Source organism: Alternaria atra (genome assembly GCF_907166805.1).
Source record: "Alternaria atra isolate CS162 genome assembly, contig: 21, whole genome shotgun sequence".
NCBI lineage: Eukaryota > Fungi > Ascomycota > Dothideomycetes > Pleosporales > Pleosporaceae > Alternaria > Alternaria atra.
Genome location: NW_025091319.1, coordinates 6,124,803 through 6,146,823, shown reverse-complemented (window position 1 = coordinate 6,146,823; position 22,021 = coordinate 6,124,803). Strand labels below are relative to the sequence as shown.

The 22,021-nt window shown below is 51.5% G+C and overlaps 8 protein-coding genes across 8 annotated transcripts; 5 read left to right on the top strand and 3 right to left on the bottom strand.

Moving 5' to 3' along the window:
- Positions 1-642: 642 nt before the first annotated feature.
- On the top strand, positions 643-1,626 carry ALTATR162_LOCUS2489 (uncharacterized protein; the record flags this gene model as incomplete). Its single annotated transcript, XM_043310095.1, has 2 exons — positions 643-1,292; positions 1,356-1,626. The coding sequence occupies 2 exons, from the start codon at positions 643-645 to the stop codon at positions 1,624-1,626; spliced, it is 921 nt and encodes a 306-aa protein (XP_043166030.1).
- A 269-nt stretch (positions 1,627-1,895) lies between these two features.
- ALTATR162_LOCUS2488 (uncharacterized protein) lies at positions 1,896-3,139 on the bottom strand (the record flags this gene model as incomplete). The annotated part of the gene is made up of 2 exons (XM_043310094.1): positions 1,896-2,937; positions 3,111-3,139. The coding sequence occupies 2 exons, from the start codon at positions 3,137-3,139 to the stop codon at positions 1,896-1,898; spliced, it is 1,071 nt and encodes a 356-aa protein (XP_043166029.1).
- Positions 3,140-4,532: 1,393 nt separating this feature from the next.
- Positions 4,533-5,884, top strand: ALTATR162_LOCUS2487 (uncharacterized protein; the record flags this gene model as incomplete). The annotated part of the gene is made up of 3 exons (XM_043310093.1): positions 4,533-4,898; positions 4,953-5,162; positions 5,225-5,884. 3 exons carry the CDS (start codon positions 4,533-4,535, stop codon positions 5,882-5,884), a joined length of 1,236 nt encoding a protein of 411 aa, XP_043166028.1.
- Positions 5,885-6,813: 929 nt separating this feature from the next.
- ALTATR162_LOCUS2486 (uncharacterized protein) lies at positions 6,814-7,619 on the top strand (the record flags this gene model as incomplete). The annotated part of the gene is made up of 3 exons (XM_043310092.1): positions 6,814-7,171; positions 7,224-7,301; positions 7,354-7,619. The coding sequence occupies 3 exons, from the start codon at positions 6,814-6,816 to the stop codon at positions 7,617-7,619; spliced, it is 702 nt and encodes a 233-aa protein (XP_043166027.1).
- A 1,001-nt stretch (positions 7,620-8,620) lies between these two features.
- On the top strand, positions 8,621-12,223 carry ALTATR162_LOCUS2485 (uncharacterized protein; the record flags this gene model as incomplete). The annotated part of the gene is made up of 2 exons (XM_043310091.1): positions 8,621-8,802; positions 8,923-12,223. 2 exons carry the CDS (start codon positions 8,621-8,623, stop codon positions 12,221-12,223), a joined length of 3,483 nt encoding a protein of 1,160 aa, XP_043166026.1.
- An 802-nt stretch (positions 12,224-13,025) lies between these two features.
- On the top strand, positions 13,026-15,434 carry ALTATR162_LOCUS2484 (uncharacterized protein; the record flags this gene model as incomplete). Its single annotated transcript, XM_043310090.1, has 2 exons — positions 13,026-14,822; positions 14,871-15,434. 2 exons carry the CDS (start codon positions 13,026-13,028, stop codon positions 15,432-15,434), a joined length of 2,361 nt encoding a protein of 786 aa, XP_043166025.1.
- Positions 15,435-15,729: 295 nt separating this feature from the next.
- On the bottom strand, positions 15,730-17,080 carry ALTATR162_LOCUS2483 (uncharacterized protein; the record flags this gene model as incomplete). The annotated part of the gene is made up of 2 exons (XM_043310089.1): positions 15,730-16,927; positions 16,980-17,080. The coding sequence occupies 2 exons, from the start codon at positions 17,078-17,080 to the stop codon at positions 15,730-15,732; spliced, it is 1,299 nt and encodes a 432-aa protein (XP_043166024.1).
- Positions 17,081-17,945: 865 nt separating this feature from the next.
- On the bottom strand, positions 17,946-19,679 carry ALTATR162_LOCUS2482 (uncharacterized protein; the record flags this gene model as incomplete). The annotated part of the gene is made up of 4 exons (XM_043310088.1): positions 17,946-18,660; positions 18,717-19,138; positions 19,188-19,616; positions 19,674-19,679. The coding sequence occupies 4 exons, from the start codon at positions 19,677-19,679 to the stop codon at positions 17,946-17,948; spliced, it is 1,572 nt and encodes a 523-aa protein (XP_043166023.1).
- Positions 19,680-22,021: the final 2,342 nt, after the last annotated feature.

Genomic DNA, 22,021 nt, shown 5'->3' with positions numbered 1-22,021 from the left:
TCGGTTATGAGGTCTGGCAGTGGACCGCAGGTTTGAGCATAGCCTTGGTGTCCTACTTCAGGGCATCGTAAGACATAAGCAGCCAACCACACATGTCTCGATGTATGGCAGGGCACGATAAAGACAAATTCGTCCGTTCCGTGATCGTGGTTCACGGTCCGATCTTTTGGAGAACTGAGTTTACACGGTGTATACGAAAGCAATGCGCAGTCGCCGTGGAAAAACCTGGGTGATCTGCATGGTTACTACCCCTGCTCCGGGCGATCAATTCACACTCGCATGCACGTTGGGCTGGTTATGCCAAGGAGGATTTCTTTTTGGAATACAAGGCCAAGCTAGGCTGTGAACTTGGACTGGTCTATCGGAAGAATGATCTTGAGCGATGTCTGTTGCAGCAAATGTTTTCTCATCTACCGATACGTATAACTCGAATGCAAGCTGATGCGATTGGTCAACGGAGGTGATAGTCTTTAGTGAGGACTCGCTCCAGGCTAAAATTGATGTAGTGCGCACCACTCAAAACGATCGCCTTCGTACAAGAAGACATGGCCCGTGCACATATGAGATCGTGACTTCGCGTTTGGGCGTTGAGGCCCGTCTCAAGAGCATCAATTCGAACCCCACACATCCTTGTACGTCATAATGGCAGCCACACCAGCTCGCAGAGGCGTCTCCGCCCTCATCTCAGCTTCATCATCCAGAGTATCTCCAATTGTTGGTCGAACACAACAGCGAAGCTTCTCTTCATCCCGCATTTACGCCGCATACGCGACCGCACCCAAGTCTGCGGCGGCCACCACCACGACTAGCACCTCTACAGCTGCGAAACCCACAACTACGACGTCAACTGCGTCAAAACCCGCAACCACAGCGACCCCACAACGGACAGTGCTTCCCCAGTTCCCCGCCAAAGAACCTCCCGTGCCTACAACACGCAACAACACCGCAGAGACCGCAGCAACAGCAGCCCAGAAACAACGCTCGCTTACCGACGGGCTATCCGATGCGCCTCCCGAACTAGAAGGCGTACCAGCGATAGACTGGACTCGTTCATACCATGGACTTGGCAGCATATCTTTCACACCAGAGCAGTCGGATACGCTGCTTGCGCCCATTACACAGGACGATGTGGAGGTGAAGCCCGACGGCATCATATACTTGCCCGAGATCAAGTACAGGAGGATATTGAACAAGGCGTTTGGACCTGGAGGATGGGGTCTGGCACCGAGAGGCGAGAGTATTGTTACTGGAAAATTGGTGACTAGGGAATATGGGCTCATTGTGCAAGGACGGTATGTTTATTCTCTCTCTATTCTTGCGCCATTCTTTTTGGATCTATACTAATGAAGAGTTAGACTTGTTTCTATTGCCCGTGGCGAGCAACAGTACTTCGACCCTGACGGTATCCCCACTGCGACCGAAGGCTGCAAATCCAACGCCTTGATGCGATGCTGTAAAGATCTGGGCATAGCATCTGAACTTTGGGATCCGCGCTTCATCAGGGAGTTCACAAGCAAGATGACAAAGGAGATTTGGGTGGAGCATGCGAGTACGAAGAAGAAGAGGAAAATTGTGCTGAGGAAAGACGATAGTCCCAAGTATCCCTTCAAAGAGGTGAAGTTGTAGATTGGCTTAGGGATGTGGTGGGAAGCACAGAAATGGAAGACACTAGACGCATTTCTAGGCGTAGGGAGCGCACACGAACCAGATGTGGGTGTATACATAGGTTGTAAGATCATCAGGACGCCCAGTCCCACTCATGCTCAGGAATCGTGATACCAAATATACACGGCTTCATCCTGTCCGTGAAGCCTAGCAGAATGCCATCTACTGTCTTATCAAAACGCCGTGATTCATCCCAGTCATACCACATTTTTTGTCCTCGAGGGATTCTCCTAGCGATCGCCTAGATCGAAACCCGAAGCCCTCGATCTGTTCCTTATATCGCTCGGCTCCCTGCTGTTCCTTATATCGCTCGGTTCCCTGCCGTAGGCCATCGGGTCATCTCGAGGTTGTTCCTGACGCTGCCAGTTCCATGGCATCCAACCGCTGCTTGTCCTTCGACCTAGTGCAGGCGGGGTGATAGGGTACGGTGGTCGCTCAGAACCTGAGCTCAGTTCATCGCGCTCGATTCTGTCGAATTCGGCTTCACTTTTGTTGCGCGAGAGGCTACCAGACAGACTTCCGCTACTTTTATTGACTTCATGATATCTGTTACCACCCGTTTGCTGTGAGCGAATGTTATCTTGCTCGCGGTCGAATGCTTGTAGGAGGGTCTCGAGGCGCTGGCGTTGGGACGTGACGTAATTTAATCGGTCGTCGTTGTTACGGATGGAGTCGGGGACGAGGTTCCCTGCACCGCGGCTCAGATCTGAGGCTTGCGCATCTCGTGTACCTGCGGTGCCAGCTGCACCATAGAGGGCGCTGGCTCCGCTGAGTGCCTGGTTGACCAGCCCGTAAAGGTCGTTGCTACCCCTCGCCGACGGCATCTGGAATCTGCTCATGAGATTTTGCGCATAGGTCTGTCCGTCAGGTCTCGGCGAGTCGGGCTTCCTGGGTGCGAAGCCCAACACGTTGACCTTGATCCACTCAATACCCATCTCGACGTATGCTATGCCTGCTGACTTGGCACGATCATGACTCTGGGTGATAAACTCGTCGATCTCGCGCTCATGGTGGTAAAGAAAAGGTTCCATGTACTCCTGGTACAGGTAGCTTGCGCCCTGTGAACCGGGTAGGATCAGGTATAGGTGTGCGAAGAAGCGAATCCATGAGTAGAAAGGCACCCAGCTGAGGATGAAATCGAAGGTGTTTTCTACGGCGGTGCAGGCGGAGAGGACGACGAAATAAATCAGCCAGGGTGCAAGGAGGGCTGGATCTGAGGTGTGAAGAGCTTTGTAGGATGCGAAGATAGGGAAGAAGACTGTGGTTGCGACGCTATTGCCTTATTAGCTAGGTTGTCTTTGAAATATATCGTAGCAAAAAAGAAACACTGCATATCGGAATCATGCGAGCTTCAGGAACATAAGCGGTGGAGCTCACGATACCTCACTAGGCCTCAAAGCTTGCTTGTGAATTGATACCTGACTGCGGGGGCGGGGTATACTTACGTTAAACCGTCTGCGACAAAGCCGAACATGATCGCAGTCCTTGAGGCGTCGTCTTGTGGTGTAGGTGTTTAGGTGAGAGATGCACGTCCAAGACTTGCAAGTAGCGAAAGCTCAAGCCTCACGGATACGCGGGCGGAGGTGTGGAGTGGCTCAGCCTGATGATCCATGGGACGTACGTCAGTCGGTCAAGAGCGGCGTGCTATCCGCTTTCGGTCTTTTGTGTGTGAACTTCCGAACGTCACCTGCTGGAGTGAGATATTAATCACGACCAGGAAATGTGTCTGAAGATACCACACTCTCACAAACACCAGTCGCGAGTGGTTGTTCAGCATTGTGCAGGTGATGCTCATGGTCGCGACTTCTTTCATGATCCTTCGTTTCGAACGCGTGTTGGCTAGATTACGATACCAACCACCACCAACATATCAACACCCTCAATCTTATATCTTTCTCAACCGTTCCTATGCGCATTAGCAACCCGTATCGTTCGTATCTCCTCTTTTTGGGTATGCTCAGTCACGCATAAGTGCCTTCACCAAAATGAGTGCAGATGGCTACCCATGGCCCTGACAAGATCTTCCCGACACCTTCTCATTGACGTGACGATTCGATAGCCTCTCACTTCACTAGTACCATTTGCTACTTTGGAGTGCTAAGCGGCCATGGAGTCAACAAATGCTCATCCCGTCTCGTTCTGTTACTCACTTGCGTTTGGGACCCTGCTGCGGTTATCCACCCTCCATCGCGCCTATGTCCGGTACTTGTACCGCGTCTGCGGCACTCACCTTTGGACCACCCAAATTGGCAGGATGGAGAAATATCCAAGACGCTTCTTATGCTGCCATGGCTGCCAAGAGCCCGCTTATCATAGCTCTCCGCTTGATAACAGCTACGCACCCCGCATTTACAGCCATTGTCGCCGTTGACATCATTCCGCTTTTCTCTATTTGGTGGGGGAAAGGAACTATCGTGAACATAAAAGTGCGGCACAAGTTACGTAAAACGGCTATCTTCTTTTCGGATACCGTACTAGCAGTCTTAGTAGGCAACGAGCTGCTTGGCTTGTGCTTTTGTTTCGTCGATCTCGATTGACAGTCCAGTGAACAGTCTTGAATTCGTTCCTTAGAATCAAGACTCCTTGGCTTCACCAAAAAACGGTACTTCTCCTACCGAGGGACGATTATATTCAAATGCCGAACGACGTATGCCAACCTATAAGGATCACTATCTCGCATCGAACCCTGTCATCACATAACTTGGTGCAGTGCAGGCCCTGACTAGTGCGAAATGTCTCCGCACAGATTGAAGATAAGTCCCAGAAATATAGGGCTATCCTGAAGGTATAAGAACGGGCAAATACCCTTAATCTCACATGCCACAGCATCAATTTCTAAAGTGTCGAAACCCAAGATAACCGTCAATATGGTCGCCATCAAGTCCCTGATAGCTCTGATATCTCTGAGATTAGTCAATGCAGCACCACAAGCTTCAGTATCGCCATCAGCTGTAAGCTCTGCCAGCCCATCGGCGTCAAATTCAGCAACCCTTAGCATCGAGGAAACGGACGAGCTATTTAGCCTCCATGAAGACTTAGTCAACATCCCCTCCATATCAGGAGATGAGGTCGAAGGCGCAAAGTTCATATCAGAATATTTGTCGGGGTTGGGGTACTACGTTGAGGAAGTCCCTGTTGGAGACACCGGCACCTTCAATGTCTTCGCATATCCACAAGAGCTTAAAGACGGGGGTGTCTGGCCAGAGGTTTTGATTACTAGTCATATCGATACGGTGAGCATATAGGGTCTAATATTTGCAGTCTAGCGATTTCTAATACAAGATCAGGTGCCGCCATTCTACCCTTTTGAGCGCAGAGAAGAGAATGGCACAGTTTACCATTTTGGTCGGGGTTCAGTCGACGCAAAGGGTCCCGTAGCAACTATGATCGTCGCATCACACAAGTTCTTCCAGTCCCGGACCGACACGCCTAGTTTGGGTATGCTATTCGTTGTGTCCGAAGAGACTGGCGGCGCTGGAATGAAAGCATTTGCACAGGTAAGCATTGAGCATACGATTTATGTAAAACATACACTGACTTCGTGTCTTCAAATCTGTAGTACGCCTCGAATACGACCTTTCGTGCAGGCATTTTCGGTGAACCGACCGAAGGCAAGCTAGCTAGTGGGCACAAAGGCAGTTTGCGCGTGGACCTGGATGTTTTAGGCAAATCTTCTCACTCCGCATACCCTTGGCTTGGTGTAAGCGCCATCAACTATCTGACTGAAGCCATCGTTGCACTCAACATGCTCGAACCGGCCCTTCCCAGGAGCGAGCTACTCGGCGCAACAACTCTGAATGCTGGCATTATTGCAGGCGGTGTTGCAGGTAACGTCGTGCCCGAACATGCGAACGCCACTATCGTGGTCCGTATCTCTCGTAGTGAAGACGACGCTGTCGATGTTGTCCAAGATATGATGGCAGGCATGCTCTCACCCATCGTCGCTCGCGCGAAGGAAGCAAACGCTACATTCGATGTTCGTTTCTCAAACACTACATACCCTGCACTTATTCTCGATACCGATGTTGAAGGCCTGAAAGTCGCGCCTGTTTTCTTCGGTACAGATATTCCAAGTTTGCCTCAGGTGGGAAAGAAATATTTGTTTGGTACTGGGACGATCGAAGTAGCACATACGCCAGATGAGATGTTGAGTCAAGATGAACTCGTGCAGGCAGCGGAGGCATACGGTATGATCCTTGAAAGTCTATTCTCAGAGTAAGATGACACAGATAGGATGTAAATGTTAGGTCAAGGGAAAGAAGCAATATATCGAGCGAGTAAACTATCCCCAAGTGTCATGGGCTCTTGGGTGTACTGTTGATATGCTAATACGTGACTGAGAGACCTTTGATGATTTTGTAGTAAACTTTACGCAACACGTCAGGCTATAAAATTGATACGCCAACGTTCTATCGATTACTCATCATGTGTGGTCAGGAGATGTCCGTCTTGTCTCCTTCTGCATTCAGCGGGTGTACACCGCGGACGTCTCAAGTGATACCAAGGTCCGTTTGCTATATGATAAAATACTCCTGACTCTGATCACACAATGACCTCGTGTAAGAGATATAGAGATGATGAGTCGAGTGAGATTGCGCCAGGAAATTGTTGTAGCCGTGATATCAGGGAAACAGCTTGCTCAAGCCATACATATTCCGGAAGCAAGCGTGGAGAACGATGTACGAAGTCAAGGCCGCAGGTTCTTTGAATAGACCAGCTCATACCTTTCAATATATCTCTGCAACAAAGGTAGTTAAGACTATGTCAGGAGCGCACCATTACCGCTCCTTCCTTCGAAGTCTCCCCGTCCCTTTGCCGCCTTCCCGTGCACCGGCCGCTTTCACCCATGACCGTCACTTTTCTGCGTGAAGGCCGTTTGCAAAACTCGCTCACCACGCCTTCGGGCCAGATTCTGCACTCTACCGAGAGGTGAGAGACGAAGAGAATGCCGCGACCCTGCACCTAACGTCTGAGCAAACGGCCTTTGACGCCAATCTTCAGCTCCTGCAGTTTCGTTAAAGAGCCTATTACGTCCTTCCTTGGTTCTTTTCCTAGACAACAAGCGATCGATTGTTCTCGGTTCTCTTAAACTTCTATATACACTTTCAACACTTAACTACAAAGCTCTTAATATACCTTTCGATTAAAATGGCTCAGTATGGTCCAACAGCTCTTCCTCAAGGTGCCAACGACGGCGGTGACGGCTCGACCAAGGAAAAAGCGACCTGGATAGTTGGCAGCGACAAGACCGCACGAAGCTTCGTTGTGAAGCAGTACGGCAGCTATGTCCGCTGCAATATGGGTAACGCCCTCATGCTCTGGGACACAGGGTTCCGCATCATCTTCGACCCGCCCACCGGTCGGCGAGCAAAGTTCGAGTGGAAAGGCAGTGGTAGTCCACAGTACCAGGCCTTTGCTCAGCAGTACTGGGAGATCCAGCAAGAAGAAGAAGAAGAAGCTTCTCTAGCGAGGGGTGATCGCTTGCCTGGAGAGGATCTTGGTGAAGGTCGGTCCAAGACCAAACGAGGACAATGAATATGGACACTGATATATAACAGACGCCGAGGAAGAGTTCGAGGTCGTAGGAGATCCTGTCTTCGACTCTGTCGAACAGCCACCTTCGACTCCTTCGAGCGGTAAGTAACAACTTTGTCACATCTCTCTTCAAATCAAGTTAATTCTTTCGAGGTACACCCGGCAACTTCGCTTCGTCTTCTTCTGGTGGTCGCGGTCGTGGCAGCCCCTCCACTCCTCGAGGTCGCGGCTCCGGCGGCCAGCCAGGATCCAGTCGTAGTTCAGGTGGTCGCGCCTCTGGAGGACTTTTCAGCACACCTCGAAGTCAAGGCTTAGGTGGCTCCGGACGATCTCAGCAGGGTCCAGGATCGCCAAAGTCACCTTCGTTCGGCAAGGGCAAGGGTCCAGCTAGTGGCTCCCCTGGAGCTGGAGCGGCTTGAGATGGAAGAGTTTCTCTACAAAGATCATTTTGCTTCCTGGAGTCTTGGTCTGCGAAAGACGTCTTGCATTTGGGTTCGATCTAGCAAGGCGTTCCGGATAGTAGTGAGAATACCCTCAGACCTTGGGGGTAGATTACGGAATCGTAAGTTTGGCTTACGATCTCGACTTGGACATGAAGTGACGATGGTTTCATGTGAGAACCTTGGAACTGACCTCATACCTTGACTAAATTCATGATAGTGTGCTAAACCTCTCGACGCGTCACTTTCGTTCAGACCTCCGTAGCCCAACAAGTATCTGACGACCTCCAGACCTACGTGTACATGTCTACTGCGATGATCTAAAAAAGCAAGTCGACGGATACGTGTGTGCGCTAACAAGTATCTGAAGGTTTACAGCCGGAGGCATCGTCATGGGTGCATGTCGTGAGAGGTCGAAAAGCGAGATGACGACCACGCGTCAATCGCATCCAACAGTATGACAGGCAAAAAGAATGCGTGCCATCCTTCAATGCATGGTACGTATAGTGCGGATGGGTGGGGATGAAAGTGTAGAAGGAAGACGAGGCTGACTGGAGTGAGGTCGGAAGCCGGCCGAGGTGCATTCCGACGAGGGCATGTCTTGGAACCCGAGAACGCGTAGACTACGACCAATAGTTTAAAGCCTATCTGATGCTGCATCTGATATGCTCGCTAACCACATGTAAGCTTGTCAATGTGTTACCGGAACCACGCGCTGCGGTCCTGGGAATGCACCTATCTACGTCCTCGTGCTGCGCGCCTGCCATGCGAGCAATGACGCACGACGATCTTCGACGAGCGCGTGCGTGACCATGCCAAAGTCGCTAAACTTCGCAGTATACATCATCCCTCTGGCCTCCGCGATCTTCGCTCGGCCCCATAATTATCCTTACGGTGCGATCAGCCACAGCTACTTCAGTCCTATGACGCGCCTGTGGCTGTTGTCCATTGGTTGTACCGGTCTCCGCTAGATCCGCTAAATGCTGCTCACGCCTCGCACCTACTCCCTCGCTCACATTGCCGACCAAGGTCGCAAACGCCCTGAACCCTCGTATTTCGTGTGTATAAAATCGCGGAAGGAACGGGAAGCCGAGGAAAAGCGCGCGCTGAAGATGTTGCTGCTGCACCAAAAGGGGAGCGTGAAGGTGGGAGAGGTTGTGAGGTAAGTTCTCAGGGTTTCTCGGCGGAAGTGCATGGACGTTGTATGCATTGGCTACAGAGGATAGACAAGGCGCGCCAAAGTCTACGATGACCTGGAAAGGGATGCTAAGCCGCCATGCAGATATACCCTCACGTACACACCTTCCGAAGACCGAATATTACCGCCCCCTTCTTGCCTCCATGTCCGCATACGAAATTCCTCTGCAATACCTCTTCGCGCCGCATACCTCCACGGACCATATACGATCCACGTATCCGCATACCCTTCCACCTTTAACCCCAACAAGAAGGCTGATGAGTCGAAAATCTACGGGGACCCTGACTTTGAGCCTAATGTCAAGGCAGGTGGATACTGGAACACCAAGTTGACAGTTCCGGAAGAATACAGAAATGATACCAGGGAGCATGACGGCACATCGAAAAGCCTCACATGGATTATCGAGGTCGCCTCGCAGATCATCTTCTCGAACTCCGCGTCTGTAAACTACGAATTGCTAGTGGCACGCGATGAACGATCGCTGGATCTAGGCTTTACTGCTGTTACCGGAAATAGTCATGGAACACCAGGAAAGGTGCAAGATCACCAACAGGGCAGCCAGAAACATGTCTCGAACCACGCTGCACAACCTAAGGGGGTTTACTCAAAAGCGGTCAAATTAGTGGTTGACGATACTACAAGCTTGTGGAATACGCCTGAACTACCAGAGTGGAAGGATGATGATCAAGGCCGTTCCAAGGGGTCAAAGGATCACGATATTCTGGCGGAAAGTCGACGGAAAAAGAAGAATATACACCTTGTGATAGTAACACATGGCTTGCACAGCAATCTCGGTGCGGATATGCTGTACCTAAAAGAGAGCATCGACGCGACGGCAAAGCAAGCGCGAGAAGATCGACGGCGGCGGCGCAAGGAGGCGAAAGGTGCTAAAAGCACTGAACAGAATCAGGACACATCGACAGCACCATTATCGGGCGGCCAAGAAGAAATACCAGATGAGGAGGAGGATGACGATGAAGAAGACGTCATTGTTCGTGGTTTTGACGGAAATGTAATACGTACCGAGCGCGGTATTCAATACCTTGGGAAGCGACTCGCCAAGTACGTGTTGAGTCTAACCTACCCCGATCAACCATTCTTGCCGATCAAAAAGTCGATGGGACAGAAGCTATCCAATACCTTTTCGCCGACGAAAGATAAGTTCGACGAAGGTATACCGTCCCATCACGGTAGTAGTGTGCACCACACAGCTTCAGGGAACGACAAGCGTGCATACAAGTTCACTAGTATCAGCTTCATTGGTCACTCTCTTGGAGGGTTGGTGCAAACGTACGCTATTGCATATATCCACAAGCACTCCCCTCACTTCTTTGATACGATCAAACCTATCAACTTCATCGGTATGGCGTCACCTTTCCTAGGATTGAGCAACGAGAATCCCACCTATGTCAAATTCGCACTCGACTTCGGCCTAGTTGGGAGGACAGGGCAAGACCTTGGTCTGACCTGGAGAGCACCGACACTAGCAAAGAGTGGCTGGACTGCCATGGGCAACGTGTTTGGTAATCAGAGCCAGGACCAACATCAAGAAGACCCTGGTGCAAAGCCTCTGCTGCGCATACTCCCTACTGGACCAGCTCACCAAGTCCTGCGAAGATTCCGAAACCGCACTTTGTACTCTAATGTTGTCAATGATGGTATAGTACCATTGCGCACGAGTTGTCTCTTGTTCCTCGATTGGAGAGGCTTAGGTCGTGTTGAAAAGGCGCGCCGAGAGAACGGTCTCATTGGTACGGTAGCTGTATGGGGTTACGGCCAACTTACTGGACAGAACTCATCACCAAACCCATCCAGAATCGGATTTTCGGATGACGAGGGTTCAGGGGTCGAATCGCCTACACACAATGGCGACGGCACCGCCGTACCTTTGCCAGGCGCCGATGTTACGAACCAGGAAGATGAAGCACAGGCATCTTCTGCTGAGCCAACAGCTCACCAGTTCCTTGAAGGGCAAAAAAAGAGTCCAGAAGCAAAGGAGCCAAACGACCAATACTTCCAGCCGCAAAACACTTTGATGCAGCTCTGGAGCTATATAAGGCCGACCGGAAAGCATACTTCCCGCGACAAGAAGATGTTCAGTCGTAGTCAGACCATATACAAAGATGAAGAAGACGAGCGGGTTTCGACTGAAGCAGAGAGCTCGACGTCGTCACACTCCACACAACCAAGGAAGCGACCCCAGGCGACCCGTGGTGACTCCATCGTCGACAACCCCAAAAGTCACCTAGCACCGCCCAAAACGACGATTTTTGAGTCCGCTGGTGACTTGATAAATCCTCCTGTCCCCCCAATGTCCTGGATCACAGACCCGTCCACCCGAGCACGCACCATCTTCCACGACAGAATTTATCATCCTGAAGATATTCCACCACCGCCTACGAAGAAGAAGCCAGCACGTAACTTTTCTGGTGATAGCACCGTCTCTCAGACATCAACAGCAACCATCGACGAAAGCGTGATGCGTGTGGAAGAGAAGATCGCTCGCGCTTATCACAAGGATCTCTCATGGCGTAAGGTTCTCGTCAGTCTCGAGCCGGACGCGCATAACAACATGATCGTACGCCGCATGTTTGCTAACGCTTACGGCTGGCCTGTGGTCAAGCACCTCTGCGATACGCATTTCGCGGATACGTACTCTGCCAACACGCGGGATGAAGATGAGCCTGCCCTTGATCGTGCGCAAGCTGTGAACAAACCGATCACTCAGGATGGCGAGCATGTCAAGGGGCAAGAAAGGTTACAGCCACCTATCGAGCGTACTGACAGCGAGATGAGGGAAGTTGCCGACGAACTAGCCCCGCTGAAGACGCCCAGTCTGAGGATACCCAAGAGATCAAACACAACCGATTCGACCCGTAGTACTGGATCTGGCGATTGGGATAGTATCTACTTCAATGAGACTAGCGACGAGGAAGACGAAGTGGATGACCGAAACGCTGTGCAGAAATTCTTCCAGCCTAATATGCCTAGAAGCCCGCGAAGTCCTTCTGGAGCTATACCGAAGACTCCTGATGGCAAGGGCACAAGCGAAGCAGATATCTCCGACTTTCTTCATGGGTCCAGTTCGGTTGAGGTTCACCGAGGTCTTGGCGCAAGTCCGAGCAAGAAACCAGCTAAGTTGACCCGCGAGCCAGACTCCATAGAGCCTGTTGACGAGGCACCGAGCGTTCTTGACGAAACGAGACAAGCACCCAGTCCGGTCGAGACGCCTGTTGGCAGGATTAGTGGAGTGGGATTGAGAAGTTCGATTGATATCCCTGCATCGCCAGAGGGCGGTCGAGCAAGAAGCGGCAGTACTAGTGTCGCTGAGCAGGTCGCCAGACTTAGCAGCTCCAAGAGTGATAAAGACACATCGGGCTCGTAGTACAGAGCTCGTCGGCTGTTGAGACAAGCAATAGCAGATTATAGAGCCAGGAAATCGAGGAAGAGAAGTTGATATGGTCACTTTCTCTGTCTGTAGTACAAGTTTGTAATCTCTTACTCGTCTACCTTTTAATATCCCCGCGGAGATCGTTCAAGCATTTTCGGTCTCGAGTGCAGTGGGTGTTACGTGACGGGTTGGGATGGATGCACAGAGGCGGATGCCACACGGACGATAGCATGGATCGTAGCACGATTGCGTACACAAAGATACCCAAGATCTTGTTTCATGGTTTGCGGGAGTAAACGTCCTTTTTTTTCTTGTAGTCCGTTTTAATTTTGCTCCCTTTATATTCATCTTCACTGAGGTCGTTCCTTCCATCACTGTACGCCTATCTCCCTCGCACAGATTTCACCTTACTTGTAGAACCCATATTAGAAGTCAACTAATTCCCTCGTTCTCTTCTTAGCTCACTCATCTCAAGTTATTTCCTCACCAACGTCATCTGTATGCCGCGCCTTCCTCATTCACTGCCGCTCTCGCGTGGCAAAGCGCTCCGTTTGTTGGTGACTCGACCACAACAAGCCGAGCTTGGAGCTCTGTCCACCACTCCAGCGGATCACTGCATTCCACAACCACAATTCGATTGCGATGTTGTAATGCAATAATAGTCGCTGTGCTTCAATTTCGGTCTAAGTCGCTGGTTCTTCGAGTCTGGTTTCCTCGCCGCGCTCGAATCGGATATTGGTGCAACCGTCAATCGCCAAAACCTCATACCCCACGACAAAGGGCATCGTTGAAGACAATGGTCATTCCTGATCTCGCAAATCCCGCATGGAGCATGGGCCCTGCCATCATGGTTGGCGGTCGTAGACGCCGCAGCACGCGCCGTTCCAATGCACTGCGCTCTAACACTACGCCCAACCTCAGCCTTGACTCACTCGCCGGGATGGAGAATGCGAGTGGTGTCACCGCAGGACTGGGTACGTGTCCAGTTGAAAACTCGCATGTTTCATCTTCTTTTGAGCCCTCGGAATCCATGGTCAACCACTACGCATTCAACAGTGGCCCCCCGGTTGATTGTCACCGTTCTCCTATCTCGCGCCCGTTCGATGGCTCTTTGAGGATGCCGGTCGCTCACTCGCCGACACCCACAACAGGTAGTGCATCAACAACGGCGACAGAGAGTAGGAGAAAGCATGGCAAATTCGGCTTCATGTCAAAGGATCAAGACCGTCCCGAAAGGTCACATGAGCCTGCTCATCAACTATCGCCTCTTCCACCACTTACTCCTGTGAAAGCCGCGCAATTACTAGGTGTCGACGCTGGTCCTGGTAGGATTCGGAGCAACTCTGAAGGTCGTCGATCACAGCATGATGACGGTTACGCTGGTCCACCAGTATGGCCGACATCGACATGGCAAGCCCCCACGCCAGCTCTTGTCACTTCCAAAGGCGTGTCGAGTAAACAGACAAAATCCAAGGAAGAAGGCATTGACCCCGATCTGCCTAAGGTCAAGAGCTTCTGGGGGAACCGCAACAAGAAAGCTCAGCGAATGTTAGGCCTACTCCCATCTGCCGTTTCTAATTCCAAACGTGAAGCTGACATGGAGCCTGTCGCGGCTGTTTCTTTGGCCCGGCGTACAGAGGATGATACTGATGCATACTACTGTAGCGAATCCGAACTTGATGCCCACTCTCGTTTGCTTCATTCGGCTGCGCGCCCGAGCTCCGAAGTTCCAAGAAGACGTATGCGCAAGAAGGTTCCCAAGTTACTCGATAGAATGGCTCCCATCATGGAGACATCACACGACGAGTTGCGTTCATCCTACCACAACAGCGAACATAACCCTGAGCTGGGTGTTATCTCTGAGTACGAACAATACAATCCTTTTATCAAGCCGCCGCTGCCCCAGTTACATACTGAGTCACTGCTTACACTCGATCCCAGGTACGAACTGGAAGAGGACGATCTCTCACCTACAGACCAAGTCGTAGAAGCAGAGGCTGAAGAAGGAGAGGAAGAGTTTGCGATACACCCTGGGAATGCGTTAGACGTCCAGAACATTGTGGATCAGCCGCCTGCGGTGTTTCGTCTGCGGAGCCCCCTACAAACGGTTGAAGGTCGATTGCTCGACGAGGCAGAGGCCCAACTAGCGATTGGCATGGCTCAGCAAAACCGCAATGACGCTGCCAGACTCATCCTCGACACCGACTACGCTGATCTTAAAGCATCCAACGAAACCATGAGGATGGAATTCGCAGCCGCAAAGCATGGCGTGACCTGTGAAGCGCGTGAGCTTTTCGATGGTGCTGATAGCGAGGATGACGAGGACTTGATCTCAATCTGCAGCAGCATTGACCTGGACGAAGAACCCACCGTGCGTGTCGCCAAGGTGATACCATTCACTCGTATCACACCCGGTATGGTCAAGCTCGTCGACATTCCCCCCAGGAAGAAGAAGCCGGTCGCACCAGCCGTCCCGATACCCTTGCTAGCTTTGTCCAGCCAGCTGAAGGCGCCGTTCAAGGCGGCAGGAGCCTACTACTTTCAACATGACGACCGGATTAGTCCTTTCAACGAGCGCAGTGAGCACGCGGAGGTGCGTAAGTATATCTTACCTGTTACAGATGCAACTAACAAAATCCAGCTTACCGTGATGCCTGGTCACCTTACCGCTAGGAACTACAACCGCACCAACAAGGACAAGAAACCGAAGATGCCTCGCGATGATTCACATTTACTCGTCCAAGACTGGATGTCCACCTACGACCACGCTAAGCAACGCCCTCTCTCTGAACGTATGGACCTTGATGTCCTCGCCGATCAGCAAATTCCTCCTGCTCCCTTCCCCAAAGAAGATCATTCTACGCTTCCGTATCCACATTCTCGTCCAGCCCCGCACCCAACTCGGTTGTCTTCAACAGAGCACTACTGTCTCAAGAACGGCCACATCTTTCACCCCATCAACCTCAAGACCGTGCCTGATGAGGTCGCCATCAACAGTCTAGCAGTCCGGCCTTACATGCACACTGCTGTTGGCTATAAACAGCATGTTTCCGTCCCTGTTTTCTGCGATAGGTGCGATAGAGATGTCAAGGAAGAGCTTTGGGAATGTGACATCGCTGTTTGTCGTATGGGAGTCTGCAGGCGATGTGCGGAGGACATGGAGCATGAATGGCAGGAGCGTGTTGCTAATGCTTGGACCCATTGAGGGTCATATTTTCGCCATGTCCACAAGGGGTTAAGAGGTAGCGAGGGCATATGAGATCGAGGACGTAATGATACCAAGGGGCGTGTAATGATAATGAACGGACGATGTAAATACCTGACGATCAGCGTACTTCATACATGACGGAGTAAATTTTCTCTTTCGACGGGCCAGATTTTCCTTGCTCAGAATCACGATATCTAAAAACATTTTCACTTTTGCCTAGCTTCAGCGCCTACTCTGTGTCCCAAACTTCCTGCTTTTTCGGCAAAAGAATGTGCCAAATCAGCCAGCCACCTTAGACACGGCTCTCCTTCTCTGTAGCCAGAACATCAGTCTCATCTTCCTTCTCCTCCTTGACAACCACTTCTCTTCCCACCCGTCCATCACCCCGACTGTGCTCTTTCCCAAACTCACTACCTGCCACTCCACCACTGATCATGCCGCTCTGTGTGATCGGTGCCGGAGTCGCGAAATACGCATTAACAGGCATCAGCTTGTTAACATCACCTTGTAATCCATAGATGAAGTCATTTCTCAAATCGGTGTGTTCATTGAACAATCTATCCCACGCTTCCTTCAACGAAGTGGAGAAGTTAGGCGACACGGACAAAGAGCGGAGGATGACGGCGTTTGGGTTTGGGGAATGTGTGTGGGACCAGTAGGAGACTAGGACATCAAGGAGGAGTTTGCGGAGTGGGGAGGGTGTTAGGACTGTTGATGTAGATGGGGAGCTGGGTGGTGAGAAAGCGGAGGAAGGAGGTGACGGTGACGGTGATGGTGATGATGATGGTGAGGTCTCCCTCCAGACGTGGTCCATGAGCGCCGGTGTAAGGGCAAAATAAACGCCGATACCTGCGTAGATTCGGGACATAGCGTGGTTCATAAAAGACAAAGCACCGAGGCGTTGAGCAAGAAGCCAAGCGTTTACGGAGGGCGGCATACACTCGATATGGTTCATTCCTTGCGGAGGTGGGGGTGGCGGCATGAGGGTAGTTATATGGCTTAGTGGAGGGGCTGCTTGGATATGTTGATTGCTGCTGGCAGGTGAGGGGTTGGAAGCTGGTTGGCGAGATGCTGCGGTCGTAGTTGAACCCGGGGTAGTTGGTTTAGAAACAAATGTCGAAAAGCGATGATGGTTTTGGGCCGTGATTGTCCTGGCATCGACGTTTGATGGGTATAAGTCCTTGTATATGAACTTCAGGAAGAGACCGAAGATGGCGGGATCTACGTCGGGCAGCCGGATGACTCTCTCTCCATCTTTCCTACCTTCCTCCACCTCTACCTCGTCTTTTGTTTCCGCTTCCTCGCCATCATTGGAGGGAGGGATTTTGCGCTTCTTACTGGTCGCCCACTTCTCCCCGTACATAGCGTTGAGAGCGGCAATTTTGTTGCGGAAATAGAGAGAATGGACGCAGAGTAGAGCCACAGGAAGGGCATAAGTGCAGTGCAAAGAGTTTTGGCCAACAACCACGCTGACTGATTTACCCTGGATCCTTGATTCTAGAGTTAGGCGGATCGCTTCAAGTTCCGTGGTTATCTACTTACATTTCGAGAAACATATCCGAGTGAGACACTGGTAGTGGTGGTGGTGGAGTCGTGCCGGGCCCTGGCCGCGGAGCAGGTGGCTGCTGCGTGATGTTACCCATATCGATCTTGCGGGCTGCTGGGTCAATGAGAGATGGCAGTAGCTTTGATCGCGAAAGACAGTTTATGTAGACGGCGAGCTTGCAATAACTTACCCAACGGAGACGGCGCTAGTACGTGGCAGCAGAAAGTGAGAGATACCTTTACCTGGAAACACGTCCGCAGGGGAAAGAGAAACAAAAGGCGAGTAAGCAGATATTTGATTACTTGCTCCAAGTATGTACGTTCTGATCAGTTCTACTACCTCTCATGAGCTATGCAGGATCTCTTCGGCTACAAGGTAGCTTCTCACAACCCTCCCCCTCAAGCTCGTCGTGGGTAGCCTTACTAGTTTCCTCAAAGTAGTCCGCGCTCGTAAGCTTCACCTTTCCTGAGCCAAAACGGCATACCAGATTGTCTCTGAAGTCCGGGATCTTGTCAAATAACTCCATCCATGGCGACTGTCCGCATTTTTTGAAGTGTTCTTCCCAAGCTAGCGATACACATTTCAGTACGAAGCGACGGAGTGCCCAGATACCGACACGTAGAAGTCGCTGCCGTCTTGTATCCCACTACGCCCGGAAAGACGAATTGGTTGCGTTGTAAGACTATCTGCGATTACAAAAGGTAGGCTCATACTCGAACGCATGCGGAGGTGAGTAGATCAGTGAATGTATTAATGGACTATACTATGTGGCTGTCCGTATAAGAAGTCATCAAGTCGCTCAATTGCATTGGTGTACCACGTGGTCAACCATGACTGTAGTTCTGTAATTGTGAAACCCCCATGTAAACTGCTGGAATGCCCGTCTAGTTCCCACAATCTAGACCAATGCGACAGGACACACCAACCGTCATCAGATAGGCCTCATAGCTAAAGACGTCCGTTTAAACCTTAGGTTCGACATTAACGTCCTCGACACCGTGGCGGGCTACCTTGACGTTACCGGCCTCAATATCGCGAGTAACACGGTCGAGACGAGACTCAACCTTGCCAGCCTTCCAGGCAGGAAGACCAGAGTCGAAGACGTCGTCCATCTCCTCGAGAGTCTTGCCCTTGGTTTCCGGAGCGGTCAGGAACATGTGGATGAAGGCAACGGCGTTGAAGGTACCGAAGATCATGTACATTTTCCAGTTGATGGACCATAGAAGAGGAGGAACGGCGAAAGCAAGAATGCAGTTCCAGGTCCAGTTGGCGGCAGTAGCGAGAGAGACAGCCTTCGCACGGACCTTGGCGGGGAAGATCTCAGACGGGTAAGTCCAGGAAGTAGGACCCCAGGTAGTCGCGAAGGTGGCGACGAAGAGGTACGAGCAAGCGACGATACCCTTGGAGACGGCGCTGTGCTCGCGAGGCACGACCCAGGAAATATCACGGTCGGTAGTGTCTGGGTTGGGGTTGCCGTAGGACGCTTGTAGTGCACCAGTCGTATAGAGCCAGACAGCCATCATGAAGGATCCGCAAAGCAGAGCGGGGCGACGACCGAACTTGTCGAGGTAGAGAATAGCTGGCAGGGTCATAGCGACGTTGATGATGTACTGAATCGAAGCAGTGAGGAGCTCATCGGCGATGCCAGCTCCACGCATGATGAAGACGATGTAGTACCTTTGAGACTTGTCAGTACATATCGCATAAACAGTTTTCACAAAGGGATAGCTTACATCATAATGTTCATACCACAAAGCTGAGACCACATCTGGATGGACATGCCGAGGATGACACGCTTGACAATGCGAGGCTTGACCAACGCAGCGAAGCTAGTCTCGGCGACCTCACGCTCGAAAGCAAGAGCCTCTTCGATTTCCTTGTATTCGGCAAGAACCTTGGGGTGGTTGACGTTACCGCCACCGTGGAGGTTGGCGAGGACTTGGAGGGCCTCCTCCCAACGGTCCTTGGACGCGAGCCATCTAGGAGAGCGAGGGAAGAAGAAGAAACCGAGGAAGAGGATAGCACCAGGAACAGCTTGGACGCCCCAGGGGATCCTAAAGGCCGCAGTGCTTTGTTGTGGGTTGTTAACGCCTCCATCAACGAAGGAGCAGCCGTACTGGATGAAGTACTGAATCAAGATACCCCAAGTAATGGCCTAGCTACAATTAGTGCCTTCTTCATACGCGTCTCGAAAGGTTACCTACCCATTGTTGTAACGACACCACACGACCTCGAATCTCCTTAGGAGCGATCTCGGCTTGGTAGACAGGAACGATGGCAGAGCAGATACCAATGGCGTAACCGCCAATAGCACGGCCGACACAGAGGAGAGCGACGCCGTTGGCTGCGGCCTGCAGGATAGCGCCAATGATCCAGATGAGCGCGGCGATCTGAACAGCGTTCCTACGTGAAAGGCGATCGGCAAGGAAGGATGAGGACAGGGCTCCGACGAGAGAACCCGCAGGCATCGACGCCGTAATACCACCTTGGCGAGTACCGCTGGGGTTACCGAAGTAGTTCTTGTAGGCAGGAGTACCCAGCGCGCCCGACATCGATGAGATATCGAAACCAAAGAGGATACCACCAAGCGCGGCAAAGCCGCAAATGGCGTAGACATTATAGAACTGTGGGAACTGTGGAAGCATTGTCAGCAGGTGTACTCATGAGCAATCGAGAAGTTGAGAACCAACTTTCATCTTGCCAAGTGGTTGTAACCAGCGTGGGTTGACAGAGTTATGGGACGGAGTAAAAGAAGATTCAAGAGCAGACAGGGTGTCGGTTTTATAATTCCAAGATCGCGACGAGGGCGCGTGATCCTGATCGAGTGTAGTCTGTGCGGACGTGCTGGGTTTTGATATTCACTATTGCGTTCTTTGCCGCCCGTTGGTAGCCTTAGCGACAACAAACCAGGTTGCCTGCATGTGAGAGTATTGTGACCCCGCAAACGAGCATTTTCCAGGGTGTATGCAGATCCTACAGGAAACCGGTAACATATCCTGGGGTAGTGCTTGGTTGGGTGGCCCCCAAAATGGTGTGCATAACGGCGTCCAATAAGAACAAACTCGAGACAGCGTTGATTTCCAGCAAATTGGCACCTAGCACTCCGGTCTCATGGGGTTGCATCGGTAAAGCGTCCAAGGAGTAAAGGTCGGTCATGTTGTGAAACAGAATCCGCTCTGATAGGTGGTTCATCACGCCGCGGGTGCAGAGACAAGGACACAAGATTTGGTACGACAAGTTTAATTGTCTCTTACCATATCAGGATATGGAAAATTTCGTAGACCATGAGCTCTGGCATCGAACCGCCCCAGAACCAAGTGGTCGGTTAGGCTGCGTCCAGAGGTTCGAATTTACACGCGCCGCAAGTAATTTTTGCGATTGCCATGGGCATCAAAATGTAAAGATAGGCCGAAGTGTGATCCTGCGCGGGCTCCAGGTCTGGGCGAGGGCGTGGCATTGCATGATCATCTTACGGACCATGTGAGGGTAGCATCCTAGGAACATGACACCTGACTTATCGTCGAGCATCCAAGATACATAGGGAGCTTCCCTAGTATCATTTTTTAGGATTTTGACAGCACTTGCGACCACGAACCGTGTTCACGGTGCTGGAATCTTCGGATTAACATGGCGTGAGAGGACAGGAGGTCGCGATCGACGTAAGAGGCGGGAAGCGCCAAGCATGCAGCGGCAGCGCCAACCGTTGAAACCCCAGCCCTCGGCTGGCTTTATTCCGCCCTAGAACAGCCAACAACAGCTAACTTGTTGACCAGAGCATTCCGGGTGGCTGAGGCGTCTTCCGGTAGCGACTTCCCACAGGAACGCAGCGCATCGAGTACTGCTTCCAGCGATACAGCCGACAAGGTCTTCCGCAGGCTGAGAGTGAATGCGAAGATCTTGCCGCTGACGGGCGGGCGCGGTACCTTGGTGGTGCCGTGAGTAGATTGAGGCGAAGCCAACATCGAACTCAAGAAAGGCTTGTCATCCAGGATGCGGGGCTCGGTAAGGTTTGGTAAAGGGTTTCCTGCATCTCCAGGGTTCCCTAGGTATCTCCAAAATCATCGCGCGTATGATTCTGAACGACTTCAGTTTGCGAAACTGAAAGCTATATCCGGCGAGCGGTTCTTACTGCACAAGTGGTAAGATTCGGCAACTAACCTTTCTGTTCTCATTGCACCTCAGCCCTTGCAAGACGTACGACACGCCATTGTGACACGAGCGTGCTTCTTTTGGCAGCAGTTTGCGTCGGTGAGATCTTAGCATATCTTGTATACGTCTGGGCATTCTCGAGATGATACCACCTTGCGCTGAACTGACTGGCTGCCTGTGTAGGTAGTTGAAGCCGCGTTGCATACCGTTTGATCCTAGAAGGCCCTTCGCTTCCCAGTTCGCGCTCCAAGACCCTTCAGGGCGAGTAAGAGATGGGAACATACAGAATGATGGATGGCCATGCATACAGCGTATACCGATGGCCGTGAAGAGTTGTTGTTCTACGGTTCGATGATGTCTGAAATGAGTCGTGGAGGTCCGCTACCAACTAGACCGTGTGCTACACTTCAGTACGTTAATGCAGTGCGATGATTAGCTCACGTTCACCGGTTACCTACGTAGATTGCAAGTAAAACTGTCAGTGGGAGAAGTTTGGGGCTGGGTGCAGAAGAAGGCAGACGAAACAGATCCGATGTTGGCTGTCTTTCCGGGAGACTCGGAAAGCAGGTCGTAAACGCGCATATAGCACGATACATGGTCGACAACTACTGACGGAAAACGCATCTTGATTTTGAAAACTCGAGAGCAAGGCCTTATCATATACTGAAAATGGACGGCGAAGACTGAAGATGCCTCGCTACGCATTGGGCTTGGACATCTCGCAAAATTTCGCCCAATTCAGCATGGGCCTAGATCATCAAGCTATTTTTGGGCTGATTGAACTTGCAAAGCACAGCATGCCAGATCCCCTTCGTCGCTTCCTCGTGAATACTAAACGGTTACGGCTTAAACAAGTTACTATGTTCTCCCTGTCGCTTTTCGGAAAGAT